Below are 18,515 nucleotides of genomic sequence, written 5' to 3'. Positions count from 1 at the left end.
AACCTTTGTCTTTCTTTTGCTGCAGGTGTGAAATGTGATGTTGATCTAGGGCAGCCCCGGTCAGTGGTCATAAAGCCAGGAGACTCTCTGACCCTCAGCTGTAAAGTGTCTGGATATTTAGTTACTGATAATAGCTACGTGACGGGTTGGGTTCGACAGCCTGCAGGGAAACCTCTGGAGTGGATTAACCACATCTGGGGTAGTGGGGGCATAGCATATAAAAATTCTCTGAAAAGCAGGTTCAGTATTTCTAAAGATGCATCCAGCAGCACAGTGACTTTACAGGGACAGAGGATGGAGCTTCAGGACACAGCTGTGTATTACTGTGCCCGCTATCCACACACATTCAAAACATTAAAGAGTCTGTACAAAAACAGATGTTGTGGACTTTACTTGCTATTATTTCCAGTCCATAACGGTCATAAAGAACAAGTTAATAAATTCTCAGTGTCAGGAAAACAAGCAGAGACCAAACAATTTCACAGAAAATGACAAAAGTCTCAACAGCTCAAAATATCATCATTTATCATCCACATCATCCACCTAATCCACAGTTCCAAAGATAGATAGATAGATAAATAGATACTTTATTGATCCCCAGGGGAAATTCAAGGTCTCAGTAGCTTACATACATCACATACAACAATCACTAAGCAGCAATGGACTAATAAAGTTTAAAAAAAAAAAAAAAAAAAAAAGAACATCAAAAGGTGAAGAGGAAAAGGGACATAAAAATTCTGTCTTTGACTTAGGGAAGAATATCAAGCCCAACTCTCACCTCAGATCCAAACAAATCCACAACTCTGTAATCCTTTCAAGACCATGTTCACAATTTTAATCCAATACACATTTTATAGAATTCAGAAGATGTTTCCTCATCATTTGCCAGCTCTCTGATCTGTTTTGGCACTGGAAAAGGGTTTGTTGTTTATACGCAGCCCTGGCGTCATACGGTGAAGGAGAATCACTGGAGGAAATGGCTGCTCTTTTAAAGAATGGTGTCAGAGCAGTGGTAGAGGATGTGGAGAAGTGGGCGGGGCTGTTTGGAGGGGGTCTTCAGAGTGAGAGACCTATGCAAAGTCAGAGTCCTTTAGAGGCTTTTTATTCCCAGTCTCCACTCAGTCTTTATGCTGGATCAACACCACTCAGTGACCTGGAGAATGGACGTGAAGACCTTCTGGAGCTTTCTGTTCATGTCTCTCGCTACAAGTAAGATCCTGCTGCTTCTCTACTGGATGTTATTGTTGTCAGCTCCAAGAACATGTCATTTAAGGTGGACAGAACAAAAAGTCAATACAAGGACATTGTGTATCATTTGTATCGACACGTCATGAAGTTTTGGTGCAGTCTAAACAACAACTGACATGTTCTAGTTCTGTAAAGTAACTGGACGGTGAGAAACACAGGGACGTGCTGTTGCTTTATTAATTGATGTGTTGTTTCTTTTAGAGAGTTGGGGTCAAACGCTGATCCAGTCTGAAGCAGCGGTCATTTCTCCTGGAGGGTCTCATAAACTGACCTGTACAGCATCTGGACTAGACTTTGATGGCCGCTGGATGCACTGGATTAGACAGGCTCCTGGAAAAGGCTTAGAATGGGTTGCAGCTATTGCGGGTGACAGCAGTAGCAAGTACTACTCTCAATCTGTCCAAGGAAGATTCACTATCTCCAGAGACAACAGTAAAGACCAGCTGCATCTGGAGATGACGAGTGTGAAAGACACTGACACGGCGGTGTATTACTGTGCTCGAGACCCACACTGACACAAGAGCTTACAGCGCAGTACAAGAACCCCTGCAGTGTGGAGGATGAAGGAGATGTAGTTCCTTTCATTTCTGTGTCTCTAGGCAATGCAAGTTCATTTATAGGAGACATTTCATACACAAAAGGCAGTTTAAAGTGCTTTACCGAATCAAAATGGACTGTAAAAAACAGTTCATTTTTAAAGTGTATCATCAGAGCAGAGCAGGCTACAGTAGAGTTTACTAACACAATGTCAATTTTTAGTATTTAATACAAAAAAATTCAGCACCCATGTAATTATTTATTGTGGCCGGCCTAAGGCACACCTGTGCAGTTCAGTGTATATAAAGAAATGTAATAAGTGTAAGGGCAGTGAGCGTTTGGCGAGTGGTGACTTTTGTGCATGACCCCATCACACTGTCCCTACAGCACAGAGACAGGCTCTGGATTTACACACATCTGAGTAATAACTGGTAAAAATTTTGAAGAAAAAAAATGCCAAAATGGCACAACTCAAAGGGTGGATTATATGAATCAAAGTGAAAAAATTCAAATTAAAAAACAGAACAACCTCTCCAGAGAATGGGGACTGAACATATTTTCTGCTTTAAAAACAGTCAAAAGAGAATTCAGAATTCCTTCTTATATTTGCTTCATCTCTCAGATCAGAGCGGCTCCCACTTGTTTGTGCTAACTCTTCTTAGCATTCTTTTTTCCTCTTATTTTTGAGTTGAGCTAAACCCATTTTTCCCCTTCATTTCTGCAGCCTCATTAAACCACCAGTCAAACGTCAATCAAGGTATGACAGAGGTGTACTGTTTGCCACAGCCTTAAAAGCAGGGACCAGCAGGTACATCTGGTTGTCACTAATTACCCTTTGGTATTCTGGAACATTGAGTCTCCCAGAGTATCGGTGCCTCCCTTCCGTCGCCCCCTGCTGGCATCCGGTGGCACAAGCTGACCCTTACATTCTCAGAAGTATTGTCTAGGCAAGTCTAGCCAAGTCTAGCACTTTACAGTTTTTTTCTGTAAAATCATTACAAATGTGTTCTGTTATCTAGAACACCCCTCATTAACAACACCTTACATCTAGCCATTCATCCTTTTAACTTAAAATCACCACTGTCTGAGCAAAACTTGAGCTTCCCTTGACATTATGTGAGTGTCACAGTGACCAGGTCAATAGGTCTGTTCTAAAAGTGCTTGGAATTACACATTTCTCCATTGACTCACATTGAAAGTTGTTCATGTTTTTCTCCTGAAAAGTAGCCATTTTGGAAAGAGGAGGTTATTGTCTCACAGCAGCGATATGCAAATCACCCCTAACTCTCCTCATAAGAGCAGTGTGTCTCGCTGCAGCAGTGTCCATCCTCTAAACACAGCACAAACATGTTGTGTTCAGTTTCTCTGCTGCTGCTGACCGCTGCCTCTTGTGAGTCTTTCAGCTCAAGCCTCACTTCACTTTGTCTAATTCACTGCTTCAAACGTACTCAGATCTTTCTTCTTCTGCTCCTTCCACAGGTCATCACGGAACAGATTGGATCCGACAACCTGCAGGAAAAGCTTTAGAATGGATCAACCACATTAATTATGATGGAAGCATAGCTGCTAAGGATTCACTGAAAAACAAGTTCACCATCTCTCGAGACATGTCCAGCAACACAGTAATTCTCCAAGGAAAGAATCCGGAACCTGGAGACACAGCTGTGTATTACTGCACTCGATACACACACTGATACACAAAGACCACAGTGCTGTACAATAACTACTCACCTATACTCCACACCATGATGAAGTGTGAACAATGGACTGGAAGTGACCTGTGGACATTAATACATGTTTACACCACACACACACACACACCCTGGCTTGTGAAATTTATGGTGGTAACAATTTGGATGGATATTTCGTTATTTTACCCAGAGAACCACTGGTGTCCATTACTTCTAAAAACAGAATTAAAGGTTGCTGTATCAGTTATTAATAAATGTTTCATTACACAAGTCCACTTCAGATGACCTTGAGCCCCACCGTGCACAATATAGTTTTGACTTGCATTTGATCATGCAGAAATTAAAATACTCTTGAAAATATTCTGAAATTTTAATGTAGTTGTGTCTGAGGGTTGGAAGGTCACAGGAGTTTTGTTGTGTTTTTCTGTGCTTTACACATCTATCTCTTCTCACTGTACACCAATTACTGAACCTACATGGACCTCTCAGTCAAAATCCTGAAGTTTGCAGATGATACTAGCAGAGCATGTACTGATAGCTAAGGAAGTTCAACCTGCCCCAGAAGCTGATGATGCAGTTCTACACAGCCATCATAGAGTCTGTCATCATCACATCCATTATTGCATTCAGTGACAACTTGAATTTCTACCTGAAATAAAAGTCTAACTTTACACACAACATTGATGTTAAAGGTGTAATCAGTCATTTCATCCTACAAAGTGCACCGTAAAATTCTTATTAATATTATATTTTATAACATTCTCTTTAAAGTCCAGCATCACATCAGATGAAGAATGAAATTACTTTGTTGTCCCTGAATGAACCAGTTTATTCTCCATAGAGTGGATATATAAGGGTATATGAGGGTAGTCAAATTGAAAGCAGACTTACTACAAAATCTATCATGCATCCAGGCCACTAGGTGTCAGTATGAGTTCTGTTTCATAACACGATGCAGAATCATTGGAGAACATTACAGTAAACATTACCTGGTGTTAAACACGAGGGGGCGATCTTACTTCACTCACACAATATACACCACTGGAGTCCTCTCATGGGTCACTAGATAAACAAATACCAGCTTCCTCCCACTGGACCGCTGTGTATTTAGGAGATCAGACTCTCTCTATTAAAGTGTGGAGAACATTTAAGAGCCCACAGCTCCAGCTTCAACCCACATTTCAACACCAACCATGTTCTCTACATCTCTACCGCTCCTGCTGGCAGCTGCTTCCTGTCAGTTCCTCAGTAAACAACACTCAACACTATTTAGATTATGTTCATGTACAAGATGATGAATCTAATCACTTTGCATTTCTGTGTATTTCTAATCTACAGGTGTCCATTGTTATGAACTGACCCAGCCTGCTTCTGTGGTGATCCGTCCAGAACAGGCACTCACCATCGACTGCAAGGTCTCGTATTCAGTTAATAGTGAGCACACAGGTTGGATCCGACAGCCTTCAGGAAAAGCTCTGGAGTGGATCGGATGGATCAGTAACAGTGGGGGCACAGCTTACAGTGATAAACTGAAAAACAAGTTCACTATCTCTAGAAACACTGGGACAAACACAATAACATTACGAGGACAGAGTCTGGACACTGGGGACGCAGCTGTGTATTACTGTGCGAGGGAGTCACAGTGACACACACTAATGAACACGGTGTACAAAAGCCCACAGCAGAGTGTCTAGACAGCTCATACATTGCTTCATATTGTTTTTTTTTTTCTTTCATTCATTAATTAGTAAATTTGAAGAGTCCATAGCCAGTAACACTGTTGAGGGTCAAGAAACCTTACTATGTTTTATTTTGTAAATAATATATAGCAGAACACTCTCAGAAACAAATGCCAATTGCGTTGATTAGGTTGCAGACTGGGGTTCCATATCCAACACAGACAACCATACAGCACTACACCAACTGAAGTCCTTGGACAAGATTCCTAACCCTACATTCACTAATTCCTGTAATATGATGGTAACAGGAGGTCACTCTGGGAAGTGTTGCCAAGTGCTGTAAATGTAAGTATAGGTAGTTTCTCTCGAGACTGGGGTGTTCAGGACCGTTGATTAGGAAATGTAATTATATCTTAGTTCAATTGCTGTTGTATTTATTTATTTTTTTAAATTTTTTATTTATTTATTTATTTTTTTACAAAGTGAAGTATATTTTATATTTTATTGTCCATGTTACTAACTGTGTTTCACATATGAGAGTGTTTATGAATGTCTTAAACTCTATACTGTCCAAAGGTAAAGGACTCACAGGAAGCCCCTCTCTCATTCTCTCTCAGACCCAAAGCATGAGAAAATGTAAACAAATGCCATATGTTTCGCCAATATGGAAAAATAACCATATATAAAGGAAACAGAAAAGAGCAGAAAGGGAGAGACGAATGGAATTGACCTGATATTCTCCTAGCCCCTATGGCTGGTAAGATGCTGTCCCTTTGTGAAATAAAAAATTATTTTAACCTCTAGACGGTGTTTGGCAGAGAATCTTCTTCATCATCCACACCACACCACCCCAGAAGAAATACACAACAAAATTATTCACTGTATGTGCAATGCTTTGAGTCCAGCTTCTTTTATTCTATTTATTTCATTTTATTTCAGTGTCCTAATGCACTGTTGAATATTTATTTTCATGCATTTACTGACTGAGTTACAAACGCCTACAATTGTAGTCAGTGATTTAGTATTACAAAAGCTGAGAAAACATTCCATTCACATCCTACTGAGATTGTCCCTCAGTCACAGCAGAGGCCTGTAATATTTCGTAAAGATCTGAGAATGTTGAAATGAAATTTCCAGTAGGGGGCATTCACTAAAAAGTCCAATTTTCTCTTAATGCAACTGCAGCTGTTTTTCATAACACTGACTCGTCATGCAAATGTTGTCACATCTCTTCTGCATAAACAGAGTAAAATGAGCAGATCTCTAGGTTTCTGCTGACTTTGACCAGCTCTGTGTCCATCAACATAATGATCATCACCTACTTTCTGCTGCTGCTCGCTGCAGGATGTGAGTCAGATGTTTCTCTCTCTGTGAAGATCCATATGAATGCATTTGAACAATGAAATAAAAATGTAATCAGCTGCTCCTCTGTGCCTCTGTTTAGGTGTCCACTCTCAGGTCGTCCTCACACAGTCTGAACAGTCAGTAACACTGTCTCCAGGTGGATCCCACAAACTGACCTGTGCCTGCAGTGGGTTCAGTGTGGGTGACCACAGGATGCACTGGATCCGTCAGGCTCCTGGGAAAGGACTGGAATGGATCATGCACTATTATACTAACTCAGACAAAGGCTCAGCCCAGTCAGTTCAGGGCAGGTTTACTGCGTCCAAGGACAGCTCCAATTTCTACCTGCACATGACTCAACTGAAGGCTGAAGACACTGCAGTGTATTACTGCGCTAGACACTCACAGTGGTGGAACTCATACAGACAGCTGTACACAAACCATGCAAGTGAAGAACAAAGCAGACATGGTCAGAAATAAGAGTCTGCGTAAAACTTTCGATACAACATTGATGTTAAAGGTGTAATCAGTCATTTTATCCTACAAAGTGCACCATACAATTCTTATGAATATTATATTTTATAATTCTCTATGAAGTCTAGCATCACATCAGATGAAGAATGAAATTACTTTGTTGTCCCTGAATGAACCAGTTTATTCTCCATAGAGTGGATATATAAGGGTATATGAGGGTGGTCAAATTGAAAGCAGAATTACTACATAATCTATCATGCATCCAGGCCACTAGGTGTCAGTATGCGTTCTGTTTCATAACACGATGCAGGATCATTGGAGAACATTACAGTAAACACGACCTGTTATTGAACACTAGAGGCGATCTTCCTTCACTCACACAATATACACCATGGTGATGATGAACACTATTCAGACACTTTAAATAAGCATTGCACAATCATTTCACTGCACCTTCTGTAAAGTTGGATTTCATTCATCCTTCAGTACATAATGCATCATCTACACAATGTTACTTCATTTACATGTTTTTATATTTCAATATGTATATATGGTTACAACTTCATCACATCACAATGGTATATCACAACTGCACTTTATGTAAATTATGTAAATAATGTTATATATTGCACTTCTGGTTAGATGCTAACTACATTTCATGGGTCCTGTACTTGTACTCTGCACAATGACAATAAAGTTGAATCTAATATAATTTAATGGAGTCCTCTCACAGGTAACTAGATAAACTGACCAAGTCTGCTTCTGTGGTGGTCCGTCCAAAACAGGCTCTGACCATCGACTGCAAGGTCTCGTATTCTGTTACTAGTGAGAATACAGGTTGGATCCAACAGCCTTCAGGAAATGCTCTGGAGTGGATCGGATATATCAGCAGCGTTGGGACCCTAATTTACAATGATAAACTAAAATACAAGTTCACTATCTCTAGAGCCACTTGAACAAACACAGTAACATTACATGGACTGAGTCTGGACACTGGGGACACAGTTGTGTATTACTGCGCCAGAGAGAGAGGCTCACAATGACACAAACTAACACACCCAGCTGTAGTGGAGTATGGACCGAATAAGAGTTCTTCATAAAAACTCTCCACTCTAACAAGGATTTTCGTTTTGCAACAGAATCCAACATTCCACAGGATTGTATGTGTGTACGCAGACCCGTTTTAAAACACACACACGGACTCACTTAAAGCCTGCATCAAAGGACGCCTGGTTACAGCCAGATAACAAACCCATTTTATTATGCTTTTAAGCAAAAAGGAACTTCAAACAAAGTGGGATAACTATGAGTTACAATCCCGTTTTTACGACGAGTGGCGCCTAAATGACGGAACGTTATCTCCTGACCAACAAACAGGTGGCCCCAAAAATTTGACCTTGCACTGAACTCCTGGAAACTCATCCGCAAAGAACGAACAGCATGGATCAACAAGCGACCCCAAGTGGACATTGGCGAAACTACGCCTCGCCCGAGGTCGCCTAAACAATAACGAAAATTAATCAAATTCTGATAAATATGTGTACGCGATATGTATGAATGTCACTCTTTGTGTCTCCAGATGAACATCTATCAACCAATGAAGTGATGTGTATTACTGTTTTCAATCATGAACGAAAGTTCTGTCTCTAACTAAGAAAACGAATTAACATCTTCTAACATAATATTGTAAATGGGACGTAAGCACGACGTACCCAAAATAAAATTATATGTAGATGTTTGATATTAATAATCCAGGACACTCATTGTGATATGTCACTAACATGTATAGGAAATTTCGGTATACACAAATTTTCTATCTTATTCTTTCTAGGATCTCTCTCTGATTCCTGCCTTCCCCCTTTCCTCTCTCGGGAAGCCAGTCACGTGAGCCTCGAACCCCGGATCCAATCAAAGGAAGGGCACCTCCCAATAAGGCGTGACCGCGCTACCTTTGAAAAGAGGGTGCCGACTCATTTTCTCGCTCTTACATATTTTCGCTCTTACGTTTTTCTCTTACGTTTTTTCTCTCTGAACATTCTCTGAACGCTCTCTTAACTTCCTCTTCTGAAGCTCTTAGCTTCCGCCTTACTCTCGCTACTTCTGCTTACTTCACGCGCTACCACGCGCTCTATCTTAAGCTATTTCTTTAAGTTCCAACCTCTCGAAGCGAGACGTTTCCTCTTCTCCACGCCGACGAACAAAGACTTTTGAAGGACCTCACTAAGCTCCCAGGAGACGTCTTGAGTTAGCTAGTGTGAAAGAAATTTATGAATACGTCGAGTGATTTGAATACCTTCTTTTCTTTTAATTGTGTTTATGTTTTATCGCCCAATCTAAGTTTAATCTCACGACTGATCAAAGCAGGTGAACTTATTCATGGCCAGAGTAAGAAACACCACCGAGATAGAAGAAAGTCGTAGAATAAGTAAGCCTATTGAATCGATTTTCAGTTCTGGATCTGCAGGAACTAGTGAAACTTTTCGTCCAAAACGTCCATATGGTTGGACTCTCCTGCTCAGGACAGTGAGCCAAAGAGAGGATCCTGCCGCCTGCGTCATTACGCTCCGAGTACGCCCGAGGTGACTTGACCGACGAAGAAAGAACTCCACGCTGACCCAGCCTGGAAACTTCCGCGGGAGAACTGTGGAACCAAGCGAGACGCCATCACTTCCAGGACCTCAGAGAGCCTCTGTACCCAACGGGTGGTGAGAATCGATGAAAAAGTAAGCTAAACCTACACATTTCCAGAGCTGAAAATTGAATTAAGTCTCTTGATAAATTTATACGTTAATTAAACCTCAGTTAGCAACGCATTAGTCACAAGCCATAGTGCCTAGCTTATCTTTAAAGTCGAATCGGCTTCCCCTGCGTTGATGCCGTGAGATTTCAAGGATATGCTATGTTAAGTAAATATCCTTCTTCCTTTTGTTAATAAATACCTTCATTATTTGAAATCACAGTGTGTGGAGTCTGTTCATTAAGAGTCTGAAGATCCTGAAGATCTCACTTAGCTTGGCTATCATTCATTCTCAAACTAATTATTAACGTTTTAATTGCTTAAGCCAATTATAAACTTTAATTACTATCATTAGTCAAATATCAGTAATCATAAGAGTTTGAATAAGGTCAACGCTATAAACACAATATATAAATATATATCAAATATATATTCATATATTACGGTATATGCATCAACCATAGCATATTATCATTAGTATACTACACAGCTTACAAAAACAGTGAATCTGCACAGCAGCTGTAAAACACGGAGATGTAAATATCAAGCCTTAACACTAGGGGACAATTATCCTTCACTTACTGCAGGACAATGCAACAGATTCTATTGGACAGATGTGTGTTTATGTAAATCCACATCTGTATTCTGTGCTGCAGATAAAAACAGTTGGCTATTGGTTAATGGTGATATCACTTCATCCCTCAGAAGTGGATCTGTCCATTTTCAGCCATTAAACATGATCTTCATGGGTCTAAGCTTTGCTCAGTGCTGTGTTGTTGTACTGATGATAACACAAGGTACGTTTGACTCAGAGTATGGTTCAAAATCTTCTGGATTGTTCTTAACTGTTTCTTGCTTGATTTTCCTCAGATGTTGTAATTGCTGACGTCCTTCTCGGCCAGTCTTCTGCTGAGGTGAAAAAACCTGGGGAGAGTGTGAACATCTCCTGTAAAATAAGTGGTTATACCATGAACAGCTATGACATGCACAGGATAAGTCAGAGACCAGGGAAAGCTCTGGAATGGATGGGATGGATGAACACTGGTACCAATGCTGCAACATATGCAGACTCCACTAAGGACCACTTTGTAATGACTGAAGACGTGTCCACGAGTACACAGTTCTTACAGGCCAAGAGTCTGAGGGTGGAGGACACTGCTGTTTATTACTGCACTCGAGACCACAGTGATGGAGATGATGGAGCAGCTGAACAAAAAACACACTCTGAACAAACTGAAGCACTTCCTGTTCTTGTCCATACACAAGAAACCCACAGTGGGTGTCAGTTAACACTCCAACATCAATTTTACTCAGTAGGAATCTTAGTATTTTATTCCACAACCAGTTAAAGTACAGTAACATTGCACAATAATTATGTGATTTTATACACTTCATTGAAACTCTAAGATTTTAGCATACATACAGAAGTGGAACTGTGTTCCTTTCATGATGGAGCTCTGTCAAGTGCCTCTGGGAAAGATGAAGTGGTGGTGGTCATCCAGAGCTAATAATCCAACAACAGAACCCAGACACCCTCATGCTTCTGTCCAAATTTAATCAGAGCCCCACACCCATGTTCTAACATCTAATATAAGGACTCCCCACAGGAACAGAAGCATTTACTACAGGTCAATCACTGTCGATGCCATGTGAAGGACTGGCGACCCCTCCAGGGAGTATACCTGCCTTGCGCCCAATGATTCCAGGTTCCAATGACCCACCGCGACCCTGAACTGGATAAGCGGTTACAGATAATGAATGAATGAATGAAAATCACTATCGATGCTGTACCCATCAGAAAAAAAATGTTGGACAAGCTCAAGTTTAAAATTGTGTGGACGTGCTGTATTTGTGACTCCTCTGGATGTCCATCCTGACCACTAGAGGGCAGCTGAGTATGACAGCTCTGACCTCACTAACTCCATGTGACTGAGTGACATTGTGAAAATGGAAATGACAGCGACAGTGGTTTAGAGCTGAAACTCAGCACTGATGAGGTCATTCTTACAGTCTTTCTGTCCTTTATGCAAAGTGACCTCGCCGTCCTTTCTGTATGAAAACCAGCTTCTCCTGTCCACTGCACTGGAGACTGAGATAGCGTCTTCAACACAGCACCATGTTCTTCACATTTCTGCTGATGCTGACCACAGCAATGGCCTGTGAGTGTCTTTATGGACTGGAATACAGAAAAATCCCATCACACACCACAGCATTTATCACTGTGTCCAGCTGGAACTGAGCAGTTTGTTGACGCTGGAGATGAACAAGGCTATTAACCTTTGTCTTTCTTTTGCTGCAGGTGTGAAATGTGATGTTGATCTAGGGCAGCCCGAGTCAGTGGTCATAAAGCCAGGAGACTCTCTGACCCTCAGCTGTAAAGTGTCTGGATATTCAGTTACTGATGATAACTACGCGACCTTACAGGGACAGAGGATGGAGCTTCAGGACACAGCTGTGTATTACTGCGTCCGCGTTAGACCCACACACATTCAAAACATCAGAGAGTCTGTACAAAAACAAAAAACAGATGTTGTGGACATTACTGGGTAGTTTTTCAGTCAATAACGGTGAGAAAAGCACAACATATTCAACAGAAAAAGAGCAGAAACCAAACATTTTCACAGGATATTACACAGAAGCCTTAACATCCCCAAATAATTACCTGCAAACAATACTGAATATTTAAAGCTTCTATCTTTGAGGGAGAGAAGAAAATCAAGCCCCACTCTCGCCTCAGATCCAAACAAATCCTGTATGTAATCCTCTCAAGACCATGTTCACACTTTTAATCCAGTACACCTTTATTTGTAAAATTCAGAAGATACTTCCTCACCATTTGCTAGCTCTCTGTTCTGTTTGTGCACTGGGAAATAGTTTGTTTTTATACGGAGCCCCGAATCCATTAATGGCAAAAAGTGTCTCTGTCCAAAAAGGCTCAGAAGTTTATATCCTCCACTGCCCACTCCACTGTGGCCAAGACACAGCATCTGGAGGCATTTGGAAGGTGGCAAAATATGACAAAGATACAGTTGGCTACTTACTTACTTACATCCACTTACAAACATACTATTCCACCTTAAAGGAGTTTCTGAATAAAAACACACAGTAGGCACAATTTGTTCTGCTGTGACAACAGTAGCTATAAAGAATTGTCTACATTTTCTTTCACTCTGAGGACAGAGTCAACACTGTGGGTCTGAAAAGATGTGGAGCTGTCAGGAAGCTTTAACTGAGGACAGGAAATAGACACACAAGATGATCATTTCCAAATTGAACAAAGAACCTGCTGGTGTTCTCAGAAATATCAATTGTCTGAATCCAAGAATTGTAGTGCATTCACTGAATGAACCAATTTATACTCCATAGAGTGGTTCCCTCACATGGGGGTGGGCATGTTTATATTAAGTGTAGTGCAGAGTCTGATATATTCAGGTCACTAGGTGTGAGTATAATGTCTGTGTCGTATGGTGAAGGAGAGTCACTGGAGGAAACGTCTGCTCCTTTAAAGAATGGTGAGGAGAGCAGAGGATGTGGAGAAGTGGGCGGGACTGTTTGGAGGGGGTCTTCAGAGTGAGAGACCTATGCAAAGTCAGAGTCCTTTACAGGCTTTTTATTCCCAGACTCCACTCAGTCTTTATGCTGGATCAACACCACTCAGTGACCTGGAGAATGGACGTGAAGACCTTCTGGAGCTTTCTGTTCATGTCCCTTGCTACAAGTAAGATCCTGCTGCTTCTCTACTGGATGTTATTGTTGTCAGCTCCAAGAACATTGTCATTTAAGGTGGACAGAACAAAAAGTCAATACAAGGACATTGTGTATCATTTGTATCGACACGTAATGAAGTTTTGGTGCGGTCTAAACAACAACTGACATGTTCTAGTTCTGGACGGTGAGAAACACAGGGACGTTCTGTTGCTTTATTAATTGATGTGTTGTTTCTTTTAGAGTGTTGGGGTCAAACACTGATCCAGTCTGAAGCAGCGGTCATTTCTCCTGGAGGGTCTCATAAACTGACCTGTACAGCATCTGGACTAGACTTTGATGGCTACTGGATGAACTGGATTAGACAGGCTCCTGGAAAAGGCTTAGAATGGGTCGCAACTATAACGGGTGACAGCAGTAGCAAGTACTACTCTCAATCTGTCCAAGGAAGATTTACCATCTCCAGAGACAACAGTAAAGACCAGCTGTATCTGGAGATGACGAGTGTGAAGGACACTGACACGGCGGTGTATTACTGTGCTCGATATCCACACTGACACAAGAGCTTACAGCGCTGTACAAGAACCCCTGCAGTGTGGAGGATGAAGGAGATGTAGTTCCTTACATTTCTGTGTCTCTAGGCAATGCAAGTTCATTTATAGGAGTCAGTTTAAAATGGTTTACAGAATCAAAATGAACTGTAAAAAAACAATTTATATTCATTTCAATGTTAATTTTTAAAGTGTATCATCAGAGCAGAGCAGAGCATGCTACAGTCGAGTTTACTAACACAATGTCAATTTTTAGTATTTAATACAAAAAAATTCAGCACCTATGTAATTATTTATTGTGGCCAGCCTAAGGCACACCTGTGCAGTTCAGTGTATATAAAGAAATGTAATAAGTGTAAGGGCAGTGAGCGTTTGGCGAGTGGTGACTTTTGTGCATGACCCCATCACACTGTCCCTACAGCACAGAGACAGGCTCTGGATTTAAACACATCTGAGTAATAACTGGTAAAAATTTTGAAGAAAAAAAAGGGTGGATTATATGAATCAAAGTGAAAAAACTAAAATTAAAAAAACAGAAGGACCTCTCCAGAGAATGGGGACTGAACATATTTTCTGCTCAAAAAACAGTCAAAAGAGGATTCAGAATTTCTTCTTATATTTGCTTCATCTCTCAGATCAGAGCGGCTCCCTCTTGTTTGTGCTAACTCTTCTTAGCATTCTTTTTTCCTCTCATTTTTGAGTTGAGCTAAACCCATTTTTTTCCCTTCATTTCTGCAGCCTCATTAAACCACCAGTCAAACGTCAACCAAGGAATGACAGAGGTGTACTGTTTGCCACAGTCTTAAAAGCAGGAACCAGCAGGTACATCTGGTTGGCAATAATTACCCCTTGGTATTCTGGGACATTGAGTCTCCCAGAGTATCGGTGCCTCCCTTCCATCGCCCCCTGCTGGCAGCCGGAGGCACAAGCTGACCCTTACATTCCCAGAAGTATTGTCTAGTCAGATCTAGTCAAGTCTAGAACTTTACAGTTTTTCTGTAAAATCATTACAAATGTGTTCTGTTATCTAGAACACACCTCATTAACAACACCTTACATCTAGCCATTCAGCCTTTTAACTTAATATCACCACTGTCTGAGCAAAACTTGAGCTTCCCTTGACATTATGTGAGTGTCACAGTGACCAGGTCAATAGGTTTGTTTTAAAAGTCAAATCAAATCAAAGTTTATTCATATAGCGCTTTTCACAACAAAAAGTCGTCACAAAGCAGCTTTACAGAGAACCGGGTCCAAGCCTCCTATGAGCAAGCCAGGCGCAACAGTGGCAAGGAAAAACACCCTCAGCACACGAGGAAGAAACCTTGGAAGGAACCAAGACTCATATGGGGAACCCATCCTCCTCGGGTCGACACCGGAGACAAAACAGAGAACAGAACAGAAGTAAAAGTGAAATAATGACAAATGAAGGGGTTATAGTAATGTGAATGTAGTATATTAGTGATGTATGAGTCTGAGGAAGGAGGAGGTGATCAGTGATTCTGTGCGAGTTAAAAGTAGGTGCAGAGATAATTTGAGATAAAACAGCATGGCCAAGCATGATAGTGTAGATGAGACAATCACTAACTGCTGAGGATGTTATAGTGCGCTTTCTAATATAGCGTGGCTGTGGACAGATATCAAAGTTTAACGCAATTTCATATGTGATTAGATGGTGATCAGAGATGGTCTCATGTAGCGAGAGATTGGATAGATTCTTTATCTCAGTGCCCCGTGTTAACACTAGGTCCAGTGTATGTTTGCATTGATGAGTGGGCACAGTAACATTCTGAGTGAACCCTAGCGCATCCAAAATTGATTCAAATGCAATTTTAAGTGGATCATGATCCTTCTCAAAGTGAATATTGAAATCACCAGCAATTAAAAGTGCTTGGAATTACATATATCTCCATTGACTCACATTGAAACTTGTTCAGGTTTTTCTCCTGAAAAGTAGCCATTTTGGAGAGAGGAGGTTATTGTCTCACAGCAGCGATATGCAAATCACCCCTGACTCTCCTCATAAGAGCAGTGTGTCTCTCTGCAGCAGTGTCCATCCTCTAATCACAGCACAAACATGTTGTGTTCAGTTTCTCTGCTTCTGCTGACCGCTGCCTCGTGTGAGTCTTTCAGCTCAAGCCCCACTTCACTTCATCTGATTCACTGCTTCAAACGTACTCAGATCTTTCTTCTTCTGCTCTTTCCACAGGTGTGTTCTGTGCTACTGAGATGATCCAGCCGGACTCAGTGGTCATCAGACCAGCAGAGACTCTGACCATCAACTGTAAAATTACTGGAGCTTCTATCACTGACAGCAGCAGTCATTTTGGAACAGATTGGATCCGACAACCTGCAGGAAAAGCTTTAGAATGGATCAACCACATTAATTATGCTGGAGGCATAGCTGCTAAGGATTCACTGAAAAACAAGTTCACCATCTCTCGAGACACGTCCAGCAACACAGTAACTCTCCAAGGACAGAATCTGGAGCCTGGAGACACAGCTGTGTATTACTGCGCACGAGACCCACACTGATACACAAAGACCAGAGTGCTGTACAAAAACTGTTGATTCATTTTCAGTTATCCAGTGTGCAGACCTCGGCGTAGTGTTTTGTTAAAATAATGAGATGTGTACCTGAAGAAGATATAATTAAATAAGCAGCATATATTTTCCCCAAATTTGAATATCTTCTTTCAATATTAATAGTAAGATCATGCTACGACAAATTCTAAGAACACAAAGGGAGTTTAAACCGCCCCCCAAACCCCTGACAAGTAACTTCCCTAAGTAACCCAAAGAAATTCATTCACACACACCACACACCCTGGCTTTTGAACTTCATGCTGGTAATAATTTGGATAGATACCAAAGGTGTCTGATATGTCCATAAACACTCTGAAAGGTTAATTAATAAGACCCCAGTACAGGTTCCACCACTAGTCCATTTCAGATGCCCAGAGACGTGGAGAGTTCTGTGGCTTCCACCATGCACTGTACCATATTAACGCATATTTGAACATGCAGCAATAAACAGTTATTTCTCACAATAGATTATCGAAGCGTTCCTGAGAACATTCTGGAATTTTAATGCAGTGTTGTCTGAGGGATGGAAGGCCACAGGAACTTAATGATGTTTTTCTGAGCTTTTCACAAACAGATGTTTCCATTATGAGATCACATCTGGTATATATGATGACAATGACCCAAAGCACACAGCTAAAATAACAAAGGAGTGGCTTCGGAACAACTCTGTGACTGTTCTTGACTGGCCCAGCCAGAGCCCTGACCTAAACCCAATTGAGCGTCTCTGGAGAGACCTGAAAATGGCTGTCCACCAATGTTCACCATCCAACCTGACGGAACTGGAGAGGATCTGCAAGGAAGAATGGCAGAGGATCCTCAAATCCAGGTATGAAAAACTTGTTCATTCCCAAGAAGACTCATGTCTGTACTAGCTCAAAAGGGTGTTTCTACTCAATACTGAGCAAAGGGTCTGAATACTTATGATCATGTGAAATTTCTGTTTTTTTTTTTTTTGTTTTTTTTTTTATTGTAAAAATTGTTTTTTTTTCTGTCAAGATTGGGTGGTGAGTGTACATTTAATGAGAAGTAGAACTTTTTTGATTTTAGCCAATGGCTGCAATGAAACAGTGAAATTTAAAGGGGTCTGAATATTTTCCGTACCCACTGTACCTGCTCTTAAACACTAGGAGGCGATCTTACTTCACTCTCACAATATACACTACTGGAGACCTCTCATGGATCACTGGATAAACAAATACCAGCTTCCTCCCACTGGACCTCTGTATTTAGGGGATCAGACTCTTTCTAAAGTGTGGAGAACAGCGAAGATTCCAGCTTCAACCCACACTTCAACACCAACCATGTTCTCTACATCTCTACTGCTCCTGCTGGCAGCTGCTTTCTGTCAGTTCCTCAGTAAACAACACTCAACACTATTGAGGTTATGTTCATGTCCAAGATGATGAATCTAATCACTTTGTATTTCTGTGTATTTCTGATCCAAAGGTATCCACTGTGAAGAACTGACCCAGCCTGCTTCTGTGGTGGTCCATCCAGACCAGGCTCTGACCATCGACTGCAAGGTCTCGTATTCAGTTACTAGCTATGCTACAGGTTGGACCCGACAGCTTTCAGGAAAAGCTCTGGAGTGGATTGGAAATATTTATAGCAGTGGGGGCACAGATTACAGTGATAAACTGAAAAACAAGTTCACCGTCTCTAGAGACACTGGGACCAACACAATAACATTACGAGGGCAGAGTCTGGACACTGGAGACACAGCTGTGTATTACTGCGCCAGATACACACAGTGACACAAACTAACACACCCGTCTTACAAAAAAACACAGCAGACTCTCTAGAGTCAAGTTCCTCACTGTTTTGTACTTTTACATTTCACCCAGACATTAAAGAGCATGGGTTGTGGTCAAAGTCCGGCTAAAACAACAGACTCTGAAGACTTCATCAGGAGGGAAAATGAAAGTGGGAATTAAAGAATGAATTCATCAGCTGTCTTATGAAGGTT

The 18,515-nt window shown here is 41.2% G+C and overlaps 2 gene segments (V, D, J or C); both read left to right on the top strand.

The window, feature by feature from the left end:
* Positions 1-3,952: 3,952 nt before the first annotated feature.
* LOC136665236 (Ig heavy chain V region XIG14-like) lies at positions 3,953-5,122 on the top strand. The segment is given in 2 exon segments: positions 3,953-4,004; positions 4,815-5,122. Coding segments are annotated over 2 exon segments (360 nt in total).
* A 12,728-nt stretch (positions 5,123-17,850) lies between these two features.
* LOC136665345 (immunoglobulin heavy variable 4-38-2-like) lies at positions 17,851-18,303 on the top strand. The segment is given in 2 exon segments: positions 17,851-17,893; positions 17,996-18,303. Coding segments are annotated over 2 exon segments (351 nt in total).
* Positions 18,304-18,515: the final 212 nt, after the last annotated feature.

This window comes from Hoplias malabaricus, chromosome 13 (assembly GCF_029633855.1).
Source record: "Hoplias malabaricus isolate fHopMal1 chromosome 13, fHopMal1.hap1, whole genome shotgun sequence".
NCBI lineage: Eukaryota > Metazoa > Chordata > Actinopteri > Characiformes > Erythrinidae > Hoplias > Hoplias malabaricus.
The sequence above is the reverse complement of the archived record's forward strand: the minus strand, read 5'-3'. Positions and strand labels throughout refer to the sequence as shown.